General features: G+C 37.4%; 1 protein-coding gene across 7 annotated transcripts in view; it reads left to right on the top strand.

The window, feature by feature from the left end:
* fcho2 (FCH and mu domain containing endocytic adaptor 2) overlaps window positions 1–22,326 on the top strand; it is a 200,581-nt gene that overhangs the window by 108,360 nt on the left and 69,895 nt on the right. For 3 of the 7 annotated variants that reach the window (XM_072581784.1, XM_072581776.1, XM_072581801.1), the window contains exons 13-17: window positions 236–403; window positions 2,790–2,801; window positions 3,084–3,108; window positions 5,300–5,342; window positions 7,486–7,580. In XM_072581784.1, the coding sequence (XP_072437885.1) occupies window positions 236–403; window positions 2,790–2,801; window positions 3,084–3,108; window positions 5,300–5,342; window positions 7,486–7,580 (343 nt within the window). Of the gene's footprint in view, window positions 1–235; window positions 404–2,789; window positions 2,802–3,083; window positions 3,109–5,299; window positions 5,343–7,485; window positions 7,581–11,599; window positions 11,657–17,098; window positions 17,579–22,326 lie in introns of all 7 variants that reach the window. The other 4 variants (XM_072581769.1, XM_072581760.1, XM_072581751.1 and 1 more) reach the window with 3 other exon arrangements.

The following is a 22,326-nucleotide window of genomic DNA, read 5'->3' as shown; positions in this document are numbered from 1 at the left end:
CTAACATCCTAAATTATTACATTGGATTATAGTGAAGTGCCACCAGGTGTGGAAAAGAAGTCTTCTAAACATTTCATTGTTTGGAATTCAAAGTTAATATTCATTTCATGCCTGCACACAATTGCAAGAAGAAATTGAACATGTTTTTGTTCATTGAAATGTTAAACCTAGGCTAACATAATATCCTATTTGCAATCATAAAAGTGTGTTTCTCTCCCTTGACTAATGAAAACATGCCAAAGAAAACAATTTCTACTCATCAAGTGATTCTGGCTCTGAGGATGAGGAACCCAGGAAGTTCCATGTGCAAATCAAACCTGTTCAACCAAATAATGGTACTAACCACACATTGGAAGAACTGAAAGCATCCATTGGGAATATTACACTTTCTCCCTCCCCATCTGTAAGTAATATTTTCATTTTATTTGGTAATGATGATGTGAAGCCTGTTTGGGAATTTTGGAAGTATACTAAAATACGAATTAGTTCTTAGAGGCCATTGAAAATGTGCATTAAAATGTTCAATTTATAATGTTAAATAATATTTTACTATGCTTTGATGATTGTTTCTTTTCAATGATGATTGCTTCTAGTTATTTTTGATTTGGTGTTACACTATAGCATAATTGTTGTCATCGGTTTTGTTCATTCAGAAGGCAGAGTTTCACTGTGGGTGATGGTGGTCAAAATGCAATAATCGGCTGACTTATTCAGAATTAGTCTCCTTATTTAAAAGAAGGTTATACCTGCATTTGAAGCAGTTCAGGGAAATTTACTAGTCTAATAGCTAGAATGTGGGTTGACTGATGAGCAATGGCTGGACAAGCTGGGCTTTTATCTGCTGGAGTTTAGAAGCATGAGAGATGACTTGATTGAAGCATACAGGACCATAAAAGGTATTGACGAAGTGCACGTGAAGAGGAGCTTTGCTCCTATTGAAGGTGTAGGTCTAGGGCTCACTGTTTAAAAACATGATTTTGCCTACATAAGACAGAGGAAGAGATTTTTTTCCCCTTAAGGTTTGAGAGTATTTGAAACTGGCTTCCTCAGAGGTTGGTGGAAGTAGGATCTTTAAATTCTTTCAAGATAAAGGTGGATAGGTCCATAACAAAACAGGTGATTAAAGGTTATTTGGGTAGGTGGGAATGTGGAGTAATCAGATCAGCCATAATCATATTGAATGGTTTGAGTGACTTATTTCTGCTCCTAAATCATATGTTTGTAAGATATTAAAAAGTATATTATGTATTCCAGATAAATACATGTTTTAAATGAATCTGATAAATGCTGTGACACTCCATTGTTTCTTGCTGTGAAGTGTCATACCGTTGATTCATCATTAATTGAAGTTAAAGATGAAATTGGATATCTTGTGCCGTATTATATTGACTCTTTAGGGAATAAGTAGTTCAATCTGGTGAATGAGGTTGAGAGTGTGATGCTGGAAAAGCACAGCAGGTCAGGCAGCATCTGAGGAGCAGGAAAATCATTCGACCTGATGAAGTGCTTTCACCTTCAATTCATCAATTTTCCTGCGCCTCGGGTGCTGCCTGACCTGTTGTGCTTTTCCAGCACCACATTCGACTCGAATCTCCAGCAACTGCAATCCTCACTTTCGCCAATCTGGTGAATGTCTAATTTGTTTTTCAATATTTGTTCAGTTTGAGTTGAATTAGATTCTCTGAAAGCCATCTTAAGAGATGTTTCATGGTTATCATGCATCTTTCAACCCATTACTGATTCTGGCACAGCAAATCAAGAAATCCTCAAAATGTCAATTGGATTTTTGTATATCTTTCATGAGCTTCATACCAGCTTATATATAAACCACCAAATTCTGCACTTCCAAACAGTCCTAATTTGAATACAAAAATCATGCAATTAAATTAAGACTGAGAAGATCCCCAGTTTCTGCATAGAGACAAAGCACATCTTTCTAATTCTGAATAGAATTGACATTACAGCGGTTGTGCAGTTTTGGATAATTAGCTCAAGGGGATTTGTTTTATTGAGAATTGGGGCTGAAGAGTGAAAAAGGAAGCTGTAAAATAAAGAATTTTGATCTTAATGATGGAAGCTATGACTTTTTATTATTGATAGTAACTTTAATCTATCAAACTTAATATTGAGCAGTGTGTAATCAACACATACAGCTTGAAGGCCAGTGCAAAAATTCACAAGATCCTGAAGATAGGTTTTCCATGAAGAACACCTTTCAGTTTATTGGACTCATTACTTGGCCTTTGGCCTATTCACCAACTTCAGTTTACCTTGCCAACTGGCTTTAGTATTCTTAACTGAAGGCTAGAAGTATAGCTGAGTACTTATAACTGTAAAAATATTTTTTATAAGATCATGGAGTCATGCAGCACAGAAACAGATCTATCATCCGCGCTGACCCAGACATTCCAATCTGACCCAGTCCCATTTGCCAGCCCATATCCCCCTCAACACTTCCTATTCATATCCCCATCCAGGTACCTTTTAAAATTGTCACATTTAAAGGCATTCGCCTCCGCCAATTCCTCTGACAGCTCATTCCATACATGCACTGTCCTCAGGTCCTTTTCAAATCTTTCCCCTATCACCTTAAACATATGTCCTCTAGTTTTGGACTCCCCCATTCTGGAAAAGTGACCATGGCTGTTCACCCTATCTATACCCCTCATGATTCTATAAATCTCTAAGGTCAGAAATCTGCCTTTTGATATAATTATGTTACTGTGTAATTCCATAGCTGAATAATTAAACTATTCTTTTGGTTTTCATCTTTTACATGCTGACTTCAGAGGCATAGCCCGGTAAGTATGTATTTCGTCTTTGAAGGGCCCTTTAGTGAGTATTTGCTTAATTGCATATATGTATATGTGTTGCTTAATTTATGTTTTTTATGTTATTTATTTGTGCTTTGGTGTATGCACAAATGAGAATTATATTTTTGAATTTTGTTATTACAACTTGCAATAACTAATGAACTACTATTTTTGTTTGTATTGTTTTAATAATTGTATTATACATTTGGTATGAATAGAATTTGAATTGCAGTATTAATGTCTTTAATTATTTTTTATTTGCCATTCCAGAATGCAATGAAAAGAAATTCATCTAGTAAGTAATATTTGATGGGTTTCTGCTTTATGTTTTGCTCTCTCCAACTGGGATTATAATTTATTTGTTTGCATTCACAGACTATAGGTTGGAAAAGTTGGTACTTTTTTCCCTTTGAGAAGTGAATGCTGAGAGAAGATTTGATAAGCTATATTTATAGAGTTAGGGATAAAGTATTCTCACTTGTGAAATGATCAAGACTGAGAGGGCACAGATTTAAGGTGATTGGTAAGAGAAGAAGATATGATATTAGGAAAAACCTTTTCACGAGTGGCTGACTCTAGATTACACTGACCAAGAGTGCAGTGGAGCTATGTTCAATTGAGGCATTCACAAGAGAATTACACTGCTATTTGAAAAGGAGCAATGTGCAAGGTTATGGAGCTTAGACAGGAGAATGACAATTAATGTGATGCTCATTTGGAGTACTGTATAGGCATGTTGAGCCAATGATGAAATTTTGCATGTTAACAACTCTGTGCTTCCTAATTGTTATGTTGGGAAGCTAAAGAAAGAAATAAATGATAGCCAACATTTAACCCATAATGATAGGGAGCATCTTGCCCTCTTTTGGAAACTGTACTACTTACTTTTACACTCCAGTAAGTGTATTTAATATTGTGCTTTGCTAAAATCATCTATTATTAGATGTGTGCAGGTAAAGATGTATTAAATTAACTGACTAAAGCTTGTTCTGTATATTTGAACTATATGCTGTTGAGTCAAATTAACTATATTTCTGCATATTTCCTCACAGTGCCCCTTCCTCAGCTAATCTGCTATTGAAACACTCATTCATGCTTTTGTTACTCGCATTCATGCCTATTCCAATTGATATGGACAGCAGGTCAGGCAGCATCCGACGAACAGGAGAATCTACATTTCGGGTATAAACCCTTTATCACAAAGTCCTTTCGGGCTTATGCCCGAATTGTCGATTTTCCTGCTCCTCAAATGGTGCCTGACCTGCTATCTTTTCTAACATCATACTCTTGACTCTGTCCAGCATCTGCAGTCCTCACTTTCTCCAATTCCAAATGATGCCAGTTGACATTTTAAAATTTCTACCATCCATAAGTTTGAGGTCGTTCTGAACTCTGTTGCCTGTATCCTAACTTGTATTGAGTCACATTTGCTCGTCACCCTTCACTGACTTACATTGGCTTCCAAATAAGTAGCTCCTTAATTTTAAAATTCTTATCCTTTATCTCCAATTCAATCCTCCCTGTTTCAGGAAAATCCTCCTGCCCTGTCTCTGTACTGCTCCAAATCTGGCCTATTGAGCATCCCAGTTTTAATCGTACAACCATTGGAGGTTTTGCCTTCAATTGTTAGAATCCTAAACTTGATAATTTCTTAAAGCCTCATAAACACACTATTATTTGCCTTCTTCATTGTTTCCTGAGGTGTCTTGATGTCAAATTATGTTTGATAATGTGCTGAGGAAATGTCTTGGTATGCTGAAGGCATTATATAAATACACGTTATTGTTTTATTCTTTGGTGAGAAGCAATTAGATTAATAAGGCCAAAAAAAGTAAATATAACACTGAACTTAATATGTGGAGGAATAGAAAAAGTCAAGAGAGGTAAAAAGAGAAGTTTAGAGTAAGTTATACTTGGATTATGTTCGGAAGAACGTAAAACAGAATGTTACTTAAATGAAGATAGATTACTTGGAAGGCCTATGTTACAGCTGTTCATTCTGCTACTAAAGGGAACATAATAATATTTTAGTTAAAATTATAAATAATCTTCAGGGAAATTAGATTTTATTTCATGACAAGTGTTATGATGGTCTGGAATGCACTGCTATCAAAGAAATTGTTATAACAGTAAATTTCAAAATAAAATTGGATTATCCTTGAAAAGAGCAATGTTTGAGAAAGGGCAGTGAAGTAGGATTAATTTTTAGGTCAAAGAGCTGTCATAGCCATGCTGAACTGAATAGCTGCCTTCTTCACTGCAAGTACTGTGATAGAGAATGTAGTAATTTGAAAAAATGTTTGTACTCCTGAGTAAATTTTTCTGCTATCATATACTCAAAAAGGAATAGTTATAAGCTTTAGAAAAGGAATAGCACTCAACTCAAAATGCTTCAGCAAGTACCTTTGAAAACATATAAAAACCTGGTATATTCAATGACTGGAATAACTTCAAACATTTTCCTCACTTTGTCTCCTTTCTACAAGGTGAAGAGCTCGTTCGACCAAGATCATGTGTTCCATCACCTGAGTAAGTCAGTACGATATTAAACATATTTGTTACCTTTTCGTAGAAATTTTTAATCAACCTGTTCAGACATGTTCTGGAGGAGCTGGGAGTTGAACTTAAGCCTTCTGACACAGAGGTAGGGGCATTATCAGTGCACCACAAGTGTTTCAGCTTTTTGTGCATTTGGAGAGGAACACAAGGAGGGTTGGCTAAAAAGCAATCTTATGTTAGGAATAGGTATCAGTCCTGTCCCCTGATTGATAATTGTGACCAGTGATGAAGTCCTGTTACGATCATGATTTGCAACCTGCTATATGCTTGAGATTTGACAATATATAATTTATTCCTCACTTTGTTTGGCTCAATGATAAAACCAATAGTAACTTCAAATATTTAAGTTATTTTTACTAAACAGTTGTTCCTTCAGCTGTGTTAGTGATTTTGAATGTTATAATTTAGTTAATTATTAATTTCAGTAATTCTGATATTTATCACTTACGTCAGCCAAACATTGGTGTCACCCTTATTATCCTTTCCAGCTTAAAAATGTGAATTTGAAACAGTGTTTTTCTCTCTCCACATGTGCTGCCAGACCTACTGAGTATTTATTTAAGATTTCCAGCATCTGCAGTATTTTGTTTTTCTTAAAATTATGTCGGACAGGAAAAAAATGTTTTTATGTCACAATTTATTAAAATATTTAGTGTATTAAAGGATTTTTTACGTGGTGTCTTCTGATAAATAAGCTGTCCCTGGGAGAAAAGAGCAGAGATGGGCATTCCTGGGAAAGAAAGGTGGCATTGAATAAAATACAGATACAAAAGCAAGACATGGTGAGAAATAAGAAGAAAAACTGAAAATGCTGTAAATATTTGGCACTTCTGACAGCATCTGTGGAGAGAGAATTGCATTGTGAATTTTACAAGAGGACACATCATAGCACCCTCCCCTTAACCAAAACGTCTATGCTGGTGATTGTCATAATTAGGTCACAGTGGAGCTTCCACCCTTTAAGAATATTATGCTGAGTACGAGAGAGTTGCTGGCCAATCAGATTAACTGCTATCTGCAATCCGAGCAGCACTAGGATTGAGTAGTAGCAATTGCTGGGATGATTTGCAGTACACGTGGAAGAAGAATCATGGATTCTAGGTTAATGTCTACTCGGCAGACCCAGCAAATTAGGAGTCTGTTTAATTAATAATGGGTTGCATTGGAAAGCCGGTAGGAAAATGGGGTTGAGGCCGAGATGAGATCTACTATGATCATGTTAAATGACAGAACGGCCTTTAGGGACTGACTTGCTAATGACTACTTGTAGTTCTTCTTCAGCCAGGTCCACGAATAAAGTGGAATACTCTGTCTGGGATGGTATTAAACGTTAAGTCTGGTTGGATGCAGCAAGTAGTCAAGATCTAATCATACGCGTAATGTGAGCCTTGAATGTTACAGAGAATCTAAGAGGTTAGAAGACACTGGGGATCCCTTATACTGAATTTTTCTAGTAGTTATGATCTAGCCTAAGATTTCATCTTATTGCTATTACAGAAATTCTTAACTAACCAAAGTTCTAGGCATATGAAAACAAAGGGAAGAGCTGCTGGAAACACAGGTCGCAATAGCCATTGAACTAGCTTCGGCAATTTATCTGGTATCAATTGCACCCTATTGTTAATGTGTTTTCTAAAATAAGTATTTTTACTTAGAAAGAATGCTAAACTAAAACTCAGGTGAACGCAGGTAAGAGGAGAACAATCACAACGTCATGAGTGGCTGTCCCATGGCCAATGGCCAAAAGGATTCAGACAATTGACACGACATAAGTTAATTGTACCTAGTAATAATAGTGCTTGTAGAGGAGAACTCTCAAAGTCTAATTTTTATCAGGCAGACCTTGTAGGCAGATTAAAGCTGAATAGCAGGAGATGTTACAGACAGGGGATGAAACGTTTGCAAGACAAATTCCCAGCTCGGCGAACAGAACCATAACAAATTTTCAAGAAATGCTATCAATTATACAAGTGTGCATGATTAAGTTAGGAACCGAAGTTTTTATATAGGCATTAAAACAGAAATATCAAGATTAATTAACTGGAGAACGTAATTGCTAATTATTGCAATTGTGCATTAACTTAAAGCTTTTGCTTTTGTTTAACTCATTTAGCGCCAGAAGGGTCAATAATGACCTGTTTTCACTGGATCCGTTGTTTGGACCTCCACTTGATTCCTCGTCTTCATCCACATCGACAACTTCATCAGGTGAATATGAATTTAGTTTCTGATATTGCTTAATAGTGTAAATATTTTAAATACAATAGTACTATTTATGCCACTTTCAAGTTAGGTATGAGTTTTGTGTATACATTATAATTTCCTCACTGTTATTGCTATCAGTATGTAATATTAACAAATTGATGCGATGAATGCATTAACCATGCTAATGTTTCGTTTCTTTGCATGGGTAGAATGCCATTAAGAAAAAGGGATAATATTGTTTCGATACTAAGTTGTGTTTCCCTAAAAGTTTTTTTCTTCATTATTATTACTTTTTGTTTGATTTTGACTGTAATGGTGAGAGAATTTACTATTTTTTTAACGAAATGTGGAAGAAACAATGTCATTGTTAATTCTTCTCACATTTACTAAATGCCAGTAGCAAATTTGATTTTGTACAGCAAGCAGTCATTTCATTTAAATACTCAATTTTAAAGTCTTCTCTATTTAAGATGCTCAAAATATATTGTTAAAAAATCGATCTATAAAGATTGCATTTTCTCATCCAAAATATTAGTTATCTAAAAGATGAATGTCAGTGCTATTAAGATCCAGCCTTTTCAAACTTGAGCTCATTTGTTTAAACTGAATTAAACCATTAACAATTAAGCCATTGTTAAAACAATGGGAAAAGTAACCATTGTAGAATCATATCAATAAAAGCAAACTGCTACAGAAGCTGGATCCAAAATAAAATCAGAAGAGCTGGAGAAGCTCAGAAATCTGGCAGCATCTGTGAAGGGAAAAACAGAATTAATGTTTTGAGTCCAATATTACTTCTTTGGATCTGAAGAGGTCTGGAAAATGATGGTTTTTATGCTGTTAGCAAAGAAGGATTGGAGACAGAGGAATAATTCAAGATTTGTATCTGATCGTTGGTGGAATGGTGCATTTGCGGATCAACATAGAATTCTCACTTAGTGAAACCACTCATTAAATGCTCTACTGCAATGAGTTAGGAAGTGAGTTATCATTGAAGTTTTCCAATCTCTAACCTTCTCTTGCAGCTACTGTATTTGTATGGCGAGTCCAGTTTAGTTTTTGGTAACCCTTCAGGATGTTGCTAGTAGGAGATTCAATCATGGTAATACCATTGAATGTCAAGGGAAAGTAGTTTGAATGTCTCGAATTGGAAATTGTCATTGTTTTGTGTTCGAGGGGCATGAATGTTACTAAGTATTTTGACTATGATTTTTTTCCAGTGCTGTCACCCATTTTGGAGACCAAAACATTTTTTGGTTATTAATTTGCGTCTTTAACTGAACATATTTGTGTGTCTTTACAATGTATTTTGACTGTAATGGTGATTGTTAACATATGTTTAAATTTAAATTATTCTCATTACTGCATGAGCATAAGGTTTTTTTTTATATTACTGCTCCACGGTTTAATACATTCACAGTTGATATTGAGCTTCAACTCCACCTTCCTTCCTGTTCCACACGTCTGTTAATTCTCTGAGACAAAAGCTGTGTCTATTCCAGCCTTGTATATTTCCAGAAATGAACCATCTACAGGCACCTTGGGTAGAGACTTCTGCAGATTTATAATCCCAGTAGATTCACTATTTAAGTGAAATAATTTCTCCTCATCTTAGTCCTAAAATTTTGACCCTTTAGCCTGAGGCTCTGTCTCCACATTTTAGATTTGTTGACCAGTAAAAACAATTTCTCATCATCTATCTTAACAGCCCCCTCAAAAATGTTGTATTTCTTAATAGGAGGGCCTCTCATTCTTGTAAGCAACAGAGAAATAGACCTGACTGACTCGATCTTCAGAGACCAAAACTGTGCACAATACTCCAGATGTGGTCTCACTAAAATCCTGTATAAGTTAGACTTTATTCACTTACCTTCCTAGTTGCTGTTGTACCTGCATGATGACTTGCTACATTCCTCAAATATCCATGTCTCTTTGAAAGTAAATGGTTACAAGTTTCGAATCTTTTAAAACAATTCTGTTTTTTATTCTTATGACCAAAGTGAATAATTTCACACTTCCTTATATTATTGTTACCTACTTACTTAACCTGTCTACACCTCTTTGTAGACTCTGTGTCCTTCCTACAGTTTATCTTTCCACATAGCATTGTATCATCAGCAAACTTGAGATTCATTACTTTCTGTTTTTTCATCCAAGCCATTGATGAAAATTGTCAATATCTCTTTGTATTACTCCATTATCCACTGCCTAAAGTGCAGTGAGGTTTATGCCCACTCTGCTTCCAGTTTGTTAATACTAAGTACATTCATAGCCTGTTGGTCTTGCTCAATAGGATGGAAAATACTAGAATCTATTACGAAAGCTGTGGTAAAGGATTTGCTTGAGCATTGTCAAAATGGATTTGCAATTGGGAAATTGTGCTTGACAAATGTATTGGAGTCTTTCAAGGATGTTACTAATGAAATTGATCGAGAAGTGTCAATGGGCATAATATATTTGGCATTTGATAATGTCCCACGCAGGAGGTTGGCTAATAAAATTAAAGCACCTGGAGTAGGAGGTAATGTAGTGACATGATTAAAATTGGCTAATGGCCCAAAAGCAAGAGAGTAGAAATAACCAGTTCAATCCCAAGTGACTAGTAGGATACTGCAAGATTGATACTTGACTTCGAGATGTTCACAATATGTATCAATGATTTGGAGGCAGGGGCTAAACTTAATATTTCTGAATTTGCATATACTACAAAATTAAGTGGAATGTGTGTGTTTTGTATTGTAAGGAAGATGTAAAGTGGCTTGGGGGGATTCGCACAGGCTTACTGAGTAGGAAAGAATATGCCAATTTTTTTTGTATATTCTCTCATGGGAACATGGGTGTGGCTGGATGCACAGCATTTATTGCTCGTCGCAAGTGGCCTTCAAGAACAGCTGAATAGTTGCAGCTCAGGTGCTATAGGTAAGCCCACAATCTCCTTGGGGGTGGGTGGGGGTGGGGGAATTCCAAGATATCCACCCTCGACAGTGAAGGAATGGTGATATACTTCCAAGTCTGGATTGTGAGTGACTAGGAAGGGATCTTGCAGGTGGTGGTGCCTTGTTCTGCTGGATAGAAATGAACTTGGATTTAGAAGGTGCTCTCTAAGAATTTTTGGCAACTTTCAATAGTGCATCTCGCAGGTAGTACACATTACTGCTACTGAGTGTCAGTGTTGGAGGTAATGGATGTGGTGCTAACTAAATGGGCTACTTTGTCCTGTATGGTTCAAGCTTCTTGAGTGCTGCTGGTGCTGCATTCCTGATTTGTGCCCAGAAGATGGTGACCAGGCTTTGGGAGTCAGGAGATGAGTACTCTTCAAGTATTCCTAGCCTCTGATCTGCTCTCGTTGCCACTATATTGATATAATGAGTCCAGTTGAGGTTCTGGTCCACGCCAGGATGTACCATGGATGAATAAACAATAGTTACAAGCAGAAGCTTAAGTTATTGATATCAGAGGCTGCAAAAAAGATTTTAATTTTGACTTTTAGTTAGGAAGAATTTTGATAACTGTGAGTAGAAGAAACATTTACCTTTGGGAAGGCAGGACTGGAGTTTATCCATTTCAAATAAACATCTTTTATGAAGAGAATGTAGAAAACATTATACTTCAGTTTACAAACACAAAAAATCACATCACAGGGCATGATTAAGACTGAAACTTTACATCTCTTAATGAGTAATTAAATAACTGTTTGAAAAACAGGAAAAAACAAGGGTGGTTTTGGATTACCCCAACTAATGAACATAGTGGAGTGAACTTCTGCCTCTTGTGCTGTAAATGTTTTGGTTCTATATATGAAGGGTAAATGTTTGAATGTGGCACACCTCAGTCAATGTTTTGTTTCACCTATGTGTTAAGAACAAGGCAGTTCTAAATGTAAATAATGCAACTTGACTTAGATGGTAAAAGCTTAAAACTTGCTTTCATACTAGATTTTAAAATTAACCATGCTGGTGGTATATTTCATCAATTACTTTTGCTTTCATCTTCCTTCTTGTTTTTCTTAACCTTTGTTCTAGCTTTTCCTTTTCTTCCAGTCAGTAACACTTCTGAGGTACACACAGTGCTTGCTTCAGGTAAATAAAACAATAGTGTATTGGAAAATCGAATGGTTGAACATGTGTTTTCCTGTTGCATTATCCAGCAAAGTGGTTTTATGAAAAGAAATTGGAAACCAGGTGTTTTTTTTAAAAAATAAGGCATCAAAACTACAATAAGCCTCGCTAGCTTTATACCTTCAAATATTTTTGAATAGCTTATTAAGGTGTCTTCAATAAAAAGCACCTGAGTAATCCCAAATTAAGTTTTCCAAATAAACCATGAATTGAGATTACTTAAAAGCTACTGCACCTGCTCTTAAAGATAATGTAAAGATCTGTGATTCCACCTTGCTGATTGGCATGCATAATGTGCATACTGTGTGTTAACTGTACCATTTGTTTAAAAAAGTTGGCCTATTTCTATTTTTTAGACATTTAAATAAAGTCTGTCTAGATTCCCATATACACAGTTTGTAAATGTGATGTTTCATGAATTCCAGGGCTGTGCATTATAGTTAATTGAAATAGGCATGATATTTTGTCAGACATCCTTGACAAAATATTTGACACTTCACATCTCTGCATTCTTGCAGCTAGATTGATAATTGAAGAACACACAGTTGTTTCCAGTTAATGACGTGTCAGATTTATGACATTCATGTTAATATAATTCATTCACTATTATTAGATTGTCAGATGCTTTGAACGAAACAGAATTACAGTAGACCCTAGTTATAAATCAATTAATTGCCATAGAACTTTGCACCATATTAAAATTTAGAAACATTGCAAGGTAGAAGTGAGCTATTCAGCCCCTTGGGTCAGTGCCAGCAATAAAATAAAACAGGCAGGCTCATTATACATTGCATTTCTTGATCTGTGACCCTGTAGTATAAAAAAAAAGATGCTTAGCCTTATACTTTTCAAATGCCTTACGTGTCTTTGTCACACCATCCCTCACCCACCTGTTTTGAAAGATTTCTCCAAATTCTTTTCTGATCCTTCTGTCAAATTGTTTAAATCTGTTCCCCTTGATTAAATCTATTCTCCTTGGTCATTATCATTTTAGCTAAAAGAAATAGCAATTCCTGCCTACTTTCATGGGACCTCACAATTTTTATACACCACAGTTAAACCTCTTTCTCTTCCATTTCACAAAACTAACTTCAGCTTATCTGATCATTGCTTAAGACTTAAAGTTTCCCAGTCCTAGCTGTATCCGCAAAAATCTCTTTTGTACTCCACTGGAATATTATTTGACCTATAACACAATAACCAGAATGTCAGTAGTATTTTAGCTGTGGTCCCTAACTAGTGTTTTAGACAGTTCTAGTATAACCCTCATACTACTATTTTCTATGCCGTCGCTAATTATGTACCCCCATCATTCTTTCATCTATGAAAAATGATGGAAGAAACTGTTTCAGGGAGTGTCTCCACATGATGTACTTTTGCTCATGGCTGAAGAGGCCACTCCTTGAGAGGCAGGTCCCACCACAAGTTTTGCACAAGGCTACCAAGTGTTGTTGACTTCTCCATGTTGATGTCTCGCAGCTGAGAAGGGTTAATATTTTTCTTTGTTGTCAGCTGGTGGCCATTGAGGACAATAATCACTCTTTTTAAGTCCTATGATCGTCTGGATCCTGACTACCTTCGCCATACAGAAAACCTTTTGGTCTTTCATCTTATGTATGTCCACTTGCCAATAAAGCCAGTTTGATGAGTGCTAATAAGCTAGAGAACTCTGCTTTTGAGAAGACAGCGGAAATTGAGACTTCAATCTGCCAGAATATGCATGTAATGTGCAATATACAGTGTAGAAAAATATTATTGGAATTCTTTTCTTGATAGCTGTAAGTCATTATAAGTTTCACAACCATTCAGCAAAGTGCTAAGAACACTGGGAGTAAGTGAAGACTGCAGATGCTGAAGATCAGAGTCAAGAGTGTGGTGCTGGAAAGACACAGCAGGTTAAGCTTCTTGATGAAGGGCTTGTGTCCGAAACGTCAATTCTCCTACTCCTGGGATGCTGCCTGACCTACTGTATTTTTCCAGCACCACACTCTTTGCTAAGAACACTGGCCTTATAAACCATTAGCAGGGTTCACAGGGTCAACTTGATGTTGTTCAGAGTATGTTTTGTGAGTCTTCCGAAGATGGTTGCTAATTTCTCTATACTTGCATGTTTGACTGTATCAAGATTGTATGTAACCACAGACTCAAGCTAACAGAATTTTCCACCACTTTCAGCAGCGTGTTTTATATTGTGATTGGACTGGAGATACAACACTTGGTCCCATGAGCAATGTTTTCTTGTTGCTTATTGTTAGGGAAAGCAAGGAACGCATGAGGCTGAAGAGCTTTGATGTGAACAGCCAGTCTTCTCAAAATGTTGTAAAACCCTGCTCTGCAAATGGTGTTGAATGCCTTGATGAGATGTACTGAAGTAAAGAGGCTTACACTGTTCTTTGCACTTTTTCTGTCGTGTCATTTGGAGAAGATCATGACCACGATAGATCTGCCAGCATGGAAACCACACTGTGCTTCCAGATAGTCAGTCTGCAAGTAGATGGTGCTTTTTACAACCCAAACGAAGGATTTCGGTGTGATACTAAGGAGTGAGATGTCCTGTAGTTGTATTCTGTAATATTTACTTTTGTATAGTCTGATGATTTTGAATCTTGCATCTCCAGCAGAGAAGGAGAAGGTCACAAACATATAGTTGTAGATAGGACCAGCTTGACCAGCTGAATGATATTCCATTCCTGCTGCCTTTCTGTTTGTTAAGCAGTCTTTGGTGTTCTCCAATTCAAGTGATGAGGATGCTGCATGTAACTCAACCATGGCAGGAAATTGCATGAGAGTGTCAAGTGCAAATTTGGAGGTTTCTGTCTAAGAGAACTACACTTCATCGTGCTGTTCAGCCCAGTGGCGCCTCTGTTTATTTCTGATGGAGTAATTCATCATCTGCCAACTTCACATGCATAACTTTGATTATAATGGAACACAATACTCTCTTGAACTCTGCAAATGCAGCTCATAGATTTCCATTCTTACAGGCAGATTGGATTTCTTAGTGTAAGTTGACCTAGTATTTAATTTTGCAGTGTTTCCCTACCTTTTGCACAGCTGTCTTGACTACTTCCAGGTCATACAGTGTTTTTGCTTCTGGGTGTATGCTGTGCATTATGTAATCTTTATCTTTTGCATTAACATATACTATGATTTCAGCTAAAATAGGTCTCAAACCAATTCTTGTTGTCAATTCCACACTTATCAAATAATGCTTCTGCTGCTTCGCAGATGATTCAACCTCAAAAGTCATGAAGTTCATCGATTCTAGCATTGGTGCTTCCTGATAAGTCTTCATTGGATAGTAATCATTCTACTGGAAATGTGAAGTGTTAGTATTTAATATCATTACTTGTGCAAGGGATGCCACAATGTTTAGAACCCTGAAATGTTCAGGGTACACTCTCTACTGCTGATAAAAGAGTGGTAGGTATCACAGACTGTGCTGTGGTAGGTGCAGGTGTAGAGAATACTAAGTAAATCGTACCTTCTCAAGATGACTAGATCTGGTTGAGGCTAATGTCTTGACCTTAGATGATACTATGAATCCTTGTAATGATGCAGCTCCTGAAATAAAGTGTTAGTATTCATTCACGTTTCAAAGCTGAAGAAAACATTGGTTGCTGATTATCTTGCCAACCCTGTCATGGCCTAGATAGGTTGACCATGAATCACTGCCTGCTGCAGCATTTGCATTGAAATCACCCATGTGAATAGATTTGTGCTATTTCGAAACTTGTTCAACAAGTCAACTAGGGAGTTGAGGAAATGCCTCTTTTATTTATACATTTGAAGACACACAGCAAGATAATGATATATGTCTGGTTTATGTAGTAATTTCATTTTTAAAAAAATTTCATTGTTAAATCTTTGCCTTCATGCTTTCATTAATTCACATCTTGGTCTTCTACAGCTCCTAGCTAATTCCTGTTGTGCTCATTCTCCATTTGCAATCTGATAAACTGGTCAAATCACTGCATAGTGAACTGTGGACAGTGGTATTTTTGATGTAACCATAAGTTTATTCTTACTGCACAGATAGTTTGAATGTATATATGTGTATTGTATATTTTAAAGCTAAATCTTTGTTTATGATACAAATTATTTTGAATGAATATATCCATTAGTATAGACAAAGGAGCTATAGTTTAAACTATTGGTCTTAATTTAGAAACAAACCTTTAACCTCAGGGATAAAACAACTTTGAATTTCTTCACATACCAATTTACAGTTTTAGAAGGGGTTGATTCTGAAATTTGATGAACTGTCATCATTGAAGTGAGGCACTCCTCATTTAAATTAAATCCACTATGCAACATTTTGGAAAGAAAGTAAAACTAAAAACTCATTGATGCAATTAGGAAATTATTACTGAAGCAGTTTGGAAGAGTAATTAATGAGACAATACTTTTGAATGCTCTTTTTATTTAATTTCCATATTCACTAAAATGTCTATTTTCATACCAGTTCGAACATACTTGATCATACATCCATGTGAATAGTTGGAAAGCCAAAAACCATACTGTAGTACTTCATCTTCAGCAATAGTCAGGTTCTTCATTTGACACTAATTAACTAATCTGAACTTTAATTGATTTGAACAAACCAAGTTCAAATTGATGTATTGGTGTAATATTGGAATATTAGTTTTATAGAGACTTACTGAAGACAGCCCTGGTTTTCATATTTATTTAATGTGATGACTTTCATTCTATTAATGCTGTAGGTTACACCATTTATTTCATGATTTGCTATGATTAGTATTTTCAATCTTTACAGGAATGTATTTTTTCTGTGAGATTATTCTGCTACTTAACTGGCAAAGGTGTGAAATAATAGATTCATACCATAATATTAATTTAACTTTGGGCAATTGACATTAATAGGTTGACCTCTAAGCATGTGGCCAACTTAATAATGTGGAGAAAGTGAGGACTGCAGATGCTGGAGATCAGAGCTGAAAGTGTGTTGCTGGAAAAGCACAGCAGGTCAGGCAGCATCCAAGGAACAGGAGAATCGACGTTTCGGGCATAAGCCCTTCTTCAGGAATGGCTTATTCCTGAAGAAGGGCTTATGCCCGAAATGTCAATTCTCCTGTTCCTTGGATGCTGCCAGACCTGCTGCGCTTTTCCAGCAACACATTTTCAACTTAATAATGTGCTATGACTAACTTTGATTTTACTCAATTTAAGTAGTTGTGTAAGTTTTTAAAAATATTGCTCAAGACTCCCATAAATTATTTAGTCCTGCACTTTGCTTGATACTCCCTGTAACCTAGCTTTAGATTGCTTTGTCACAAAGATTGTGGAAGCACTTTATGACAAACATGTATAAAGTTAAGTTAATATTGCACACCTTTTTAATGCATTTATTTCCCAAGCTTTCAATTTTTCCTTTTCCTTTAGCTGAATTAACATGGCATGAAGGGAGCTCAACTTTCTCAAGTCCTATTTCACCATGGGGTGTAGAATATGAGGCCTCAGTGAAGCATCAGCCAAGCTGTGAGTCTAAGAGTCCTAGTCCTGGCTCAGGATTTAGTGTAGCAGCAAGTTTAGAAACCTTAAATGGTCCTTCTGATATTCCTACTTCACGAACCAAGTGGATTTCATTTACTGATGAACTAAATCCAAGAAAACCTTTAAACTCAGAGTTGAAACAAACAGCACAAACTAGAACTTCACCAAACTCCAATCCTCCTGTGGCCTCTTTTCAGTTGTCGTCTTCCAGCAGCATTTTTGATGATCAAAGTGACCTTCAGAGTGATTTTACAGGCGACAAGAAAATATGCGTGGAAGAGAATAAAACTGGATCTGAAGGATTCTGTTTTCCTGCAGCTCAGCCAGTGGATGTTAGTTTAACAGCTATGGTTACTCACTTAAATAATGGTATGGCAAGAACGATTTGTACAATACTGCTTAATATTCTGACTGTGCACATATCTTTCATTAACAGCATGTCCTGTACTTTTAAGCGTAAGAGTTCAAATCAATTTCTGTTTAAGTAGCAAGACATTTCTCTAGATGGCCAAATTGAACAACTGTGGACTAGCCGCGTAAACGTGTGATTACACTGACTTTGCTAACCTGTTAAATCTGTAAATTTCCTAACTTTTGAAATTGAGCTACTAAAGGCATTGTTTTATTAGTGATAACAAAGTTGATGTGATTTTCAAAATGTCTACCATCTTCAATCCTTGTTGATGTTATTTGAGATCAGATATAAGTCAGATAATGGGCATATATGTGTCTTGTACTGACATCAAATTTATATTAGTAATAGGTGCATTAAAAAGACGAAAAGTTTAAACTTGGAATTTGAACAATCATATTATGTTTGAGTACCATTAAATTAAGTGGAAGAGGTTTAAACATAAGAAGTACAGGCGATGTGTTAAACTAGCATGTCACTTTTGCGATTAAAATGTTAATTTTCTGAGAAGAAGATGGGATCCAGATTATTCAAAATTCGATGTAAGGATCATCAGCAAAATGCACACTGGTCTGATTGATTAATCTTTTTGAAGAAATATTCTGATATCCAACTGGCATTACCTTTAAGAATTTAATTCAGGCCAGGTTGACTGTTGAAAGTAGGTCTTTGAAGCTAGTACTGCAGAACATACTTTTTCAAGATTTAAAATTTCAAGTTATGGAGAATTTAGATTGTCTAAGTATTTTGTGCCTGACATAAAAGGCTTGATTAGTATCTGTGTTTCCTTTGTGAATTTTACAAAGGCATAAATGCTCCAGCAGAGAGATACTTAGAGTAGGCATTTGTTCTGCATGTTTCAAATGAAGAAAATACCATCTAATTAAGTGCTGATTAGAAGCTAGGAATAGTTGTCACATCTTGCTGCAGTCCCTGCACCAAATCACTTTGAGAAGTTTCAATATATTCAGATCTAAGTATAGCTTCAACTATATATTCATTTTAGTTTTGCAGAAAGAAAACAGACATTCTGTAAAAGCTTTTTGTCTTGTGCTCATCAAGACAGCATTGCAAGAATACTCAGTTTCAAAGGAAACAATAACTTGTAGTTCATGAGAAGAAGGAGCTGATTGCCAAGGGCATTGCCATGAAGAACGCACCATGAACAATAAACTGCTAGGCTTTTGTTTAACCAAACAAGCCCCCTCTGATTGATGAAAGCATTGTCATGGTTGTCTTTAGCTTTTATTTAATTGAAAAAGTGTAATGGATAGACATGTGTTCACACTCAGTAAATATCCCTTTATGTTTGATGTGGGACAAAGCATACCAGAATTGAAGCCTGTGCAAGAACGAGCACTTCACAAAACCAGATGGATTACCTGGCATCGACCTAGGCACGGAAAAAGACAACTGCAAGATCAGCCCTGTTTACTTGACTATCCTTCCTGATGTCTGAGGGCTAGTACCAAAATTGGGAGAGTATTTCACAGACTAGTCAATCAACAGCCTGACATTATTTGGAAGGTATGATTCTGTAAATATGAGTTAGCACCATCCCATTCCTGGATATGTCTTGTCCCACCAACAGGACACAGCCAGCATAGGTGGGTGGGACTCTGGTATATAGATTAGGACTTCAGGCTCCATAAAGTGTCTAGCTTCAGGTTAAACATGAGCAAGGAAACCACCTGCTGTTACCAAGTACTGCCATCCCACCGCTGATGAATCAGTACTTCTGCATGTTGAACAATACTTGGAGGGAGCACTGGGGTGGCAAGAGCACAGATATACTCTGGGTGGGGGATTTCTATGTCCACCACAAAGAATTTGTCGACAGCAACACTAGTGATGAAGCTGGTTGGGCCTTAAAGAACATAGCTGCTAGACTGGGTCTGCAGCAGTGGTGAGGGAACCAAGAAGAGGGAAAGTCATACTTGACCTCATCCGTACTAATCTGCTGGCAGATGCATCTGACCATGACAGTTTTGGTAAGAGTGACCACTGTATCTTGTGGAGATGAAGTCCCATTTCCGACATCGAGAATACTCTTCATCGTGTTGTGCGATGCTATCACTGCACTACATGGGACAGACTTTGAACAGGTCTAGCAACTTCCAGACTAGACCATCCATGAGGTCCTGTGTGCTGTCAACAGCTGCAGAATTGTATTCCTGCACAATCAGCAATGTCATGTCCTGGCCTATCCCCATTCAACAATTACCATCAAGCTAGGGGATCTACTCTGGTTGAGTGGAGAATGCAAGAGGACATGCCAGGAGCAAGACCAGGCATATTGAAAAATGAGGTGTCAACCTGGTGAAGCCATCAAACAGGACTACTTGCATGCTAAACAGCATAAGCAACAAGTGAAGACAAAGCTAAGCAGTCCCACAATCAATGGATCAGATCTAAGATCTGCAGTCTTGCCATATCCAGTTGTGAATGGTGGTGGACATTTAAATGACTTACTGGAGGAGTAGCCTCAACAAATATCCTCCTCCTCAATGATGGAAGAGCCCAACGCATCAGTACTAAAGATAAAGCTGAAGCTTTCACTGCAGTCTTCAACCAGAAATGTTGAGTGGATGATTCATCTTGGTGTCCTCCAGTGGTCCCCACATTCACAGGTACCAATCATCGGCCAATTCAATTCACTCCATGTGATATCAAGAAACAGTTAGAGGCACTGGATACTGTGAAGGCTATTGCCCCTGACAACATTCCAACAATAGTGTTGAAGACATGTGCTCCAGAACTTGCTGTTCCCCTAGCCGATCAGTTCCAGTAAAGTTATAGCACTTGCAACTACTTGATAAGTTGGCAGATTGCCCAGGTATATACACAAAAAGCAGGAAAAATCCAACCCAGCCAATTACCACCTCATCAGCCAAGCAATGGAAGATATCATCAACAATGTTATCAAGCAACACCTGCTCAGCAGTAACCTTCTCAGTGACACCTATTTTGGGTTCTTCCAGGATCACTCAGCTGCTGACCTCATTGCAGCTTTGGTTCAAACATGGACAAAAGTGCTGAATTCCACAGGTGAGGTGAGAGTGACAGCCCTTGACATCAAGGCTGCATTTAACCAAATGGGACAACAAGAAGCCCAAGCAAATCTGGAATGAATAGAAATCAAGGAACAAATTCTCCACTAGTCGGAGTCATATCTGACACATAGGAAGGTGGTTGAAGTTGTTGAAAATCAGTCATCTCAGCTCCAGTACATCTCTGCAGGAGTTCCTCAAACTAGTGTCCTTGACCCAATCACATTCAGCTCATTCATCAATGGCCTTCCCTCCATTGTAACATCAGAAGTAGAAATGTTCGGAGATTGTTGTACAGTGTTCAGCACCATTCATGACGACTCAGCTACTGAAGCAGCCCATGTTCAAATGCAACAAGATTTGGACAATATCCAGACTTGGGCTAACAAGTGGCAAGTGACATTCATGCCACACAAATGTCAGGCAATGACTACCTCCAGTAAGAGACAATCTAAACACCACACCTTGACATGGAAAAGTGCTACCATCACTAAATCTCCCATTATCAACACAGTGGCTACAAGAGCAGTTAGAAACGAGGAATACTGTGGCAAATAACTCACCTCCTGACTCTACAAAACCTGTCCACCATCTACAAGGCACAGGTTAAGAGTGTGATGGAATACACTGTGGATGTATGCAGCTCCATCAACAACCAAGAAGCCAGACACCATCAAGCATGACCCAAGATGACGGCAGAGTAGGGGAGCTGGGCCTGGGGCTTATCCACTCCCATTTGCTTTCTTTCTCTCTTGTTTGTTCTCTTTACCTCCATTCTTTTTCTTCTTTGTTTTCTTTTTTCCTCGTTTTCTTTAAAGCCTGGAGACTGGTGGGTAAAGGAGGAAGCCTCCAAACAATCAAGGAGTAGGTCCTGGGCTGACTCGCCTGGCCTGGACTCAGACTGGTCTAAGCCTCCAGGAGCGCAGCTAGGCCTGAACCTCTGAAGGAGCAGAAACATTTCAAAGGGGCGAATCAGCAGCAGGAGGAGCATCAGATGGGGAACAGGGGGCTCCTCCTGCCCCAGTGATGTGGTGGTTTCCAGCAGCCTGGCATGACATTCTTGTCCCTGAATGGCAGTCTCATCCCAGCTGTGACTTCAGGGTATTCCATCATTCCTTAAAAGGCTTGTTCTGAGCCCAGGAGCTGTTAATTGAACTGTGATGAACTTTGTCTTAATTTTACTTTTTAAAAATTATGTAAGACTTCTGTCATAGGTGCTTTGGTGCGGCAACTTATAAAACTTTACACTGAATTTTTCATGTTAAATGGCACGTGACAATAAATTTCTATTTTATTCTAAACCACTGTGTTCCATCCAGGACAAAGCAGCCTGATTGATTGGCACCACATTTACAAGTATCTATTCCTTCTACCACTGACATTTGGTAGTAGCAGTGTGTACTATCTACAAGACGCATGGCAGAGATTCATCAACAATCCTAAAGACAGCACCTTCCAAACCCACAACATTTTCATCCAGAAGGACAAGGACAGCACATACATGGGAACACCAAGTTCCCAAACCACTCACCATCCTGAATTGGAAAAATATTACCATTCCTACACTGTTAAGGGCATTGTTGGTCTATCTTCAGCACATGGACTGCAGTGGTTCAAGAAGGTAGCTCGTCCTCATATTATTGAGGACAACTAGG

Source organism: Chiloscyllium punctatum, chromosome 2 (genome assembly GCF_047496795.1).
Source record: "Chiloscyllium punctatum isolate Juve2018m chromosome 2, sChiPun1.3, whole genome shotgun sequence".
In the NCBI taxonomy this organism is placed as follows: Eukaryota; Metazoa; Chordata; class Chondrichthyes; order Orectolobiformes; family Hemiscylliidae; genus Chiloscyllium; species Chiloscyllium punctatum.
This window is presented reverse-complemented; position numbering and strand designations above follow the sequence as displayed.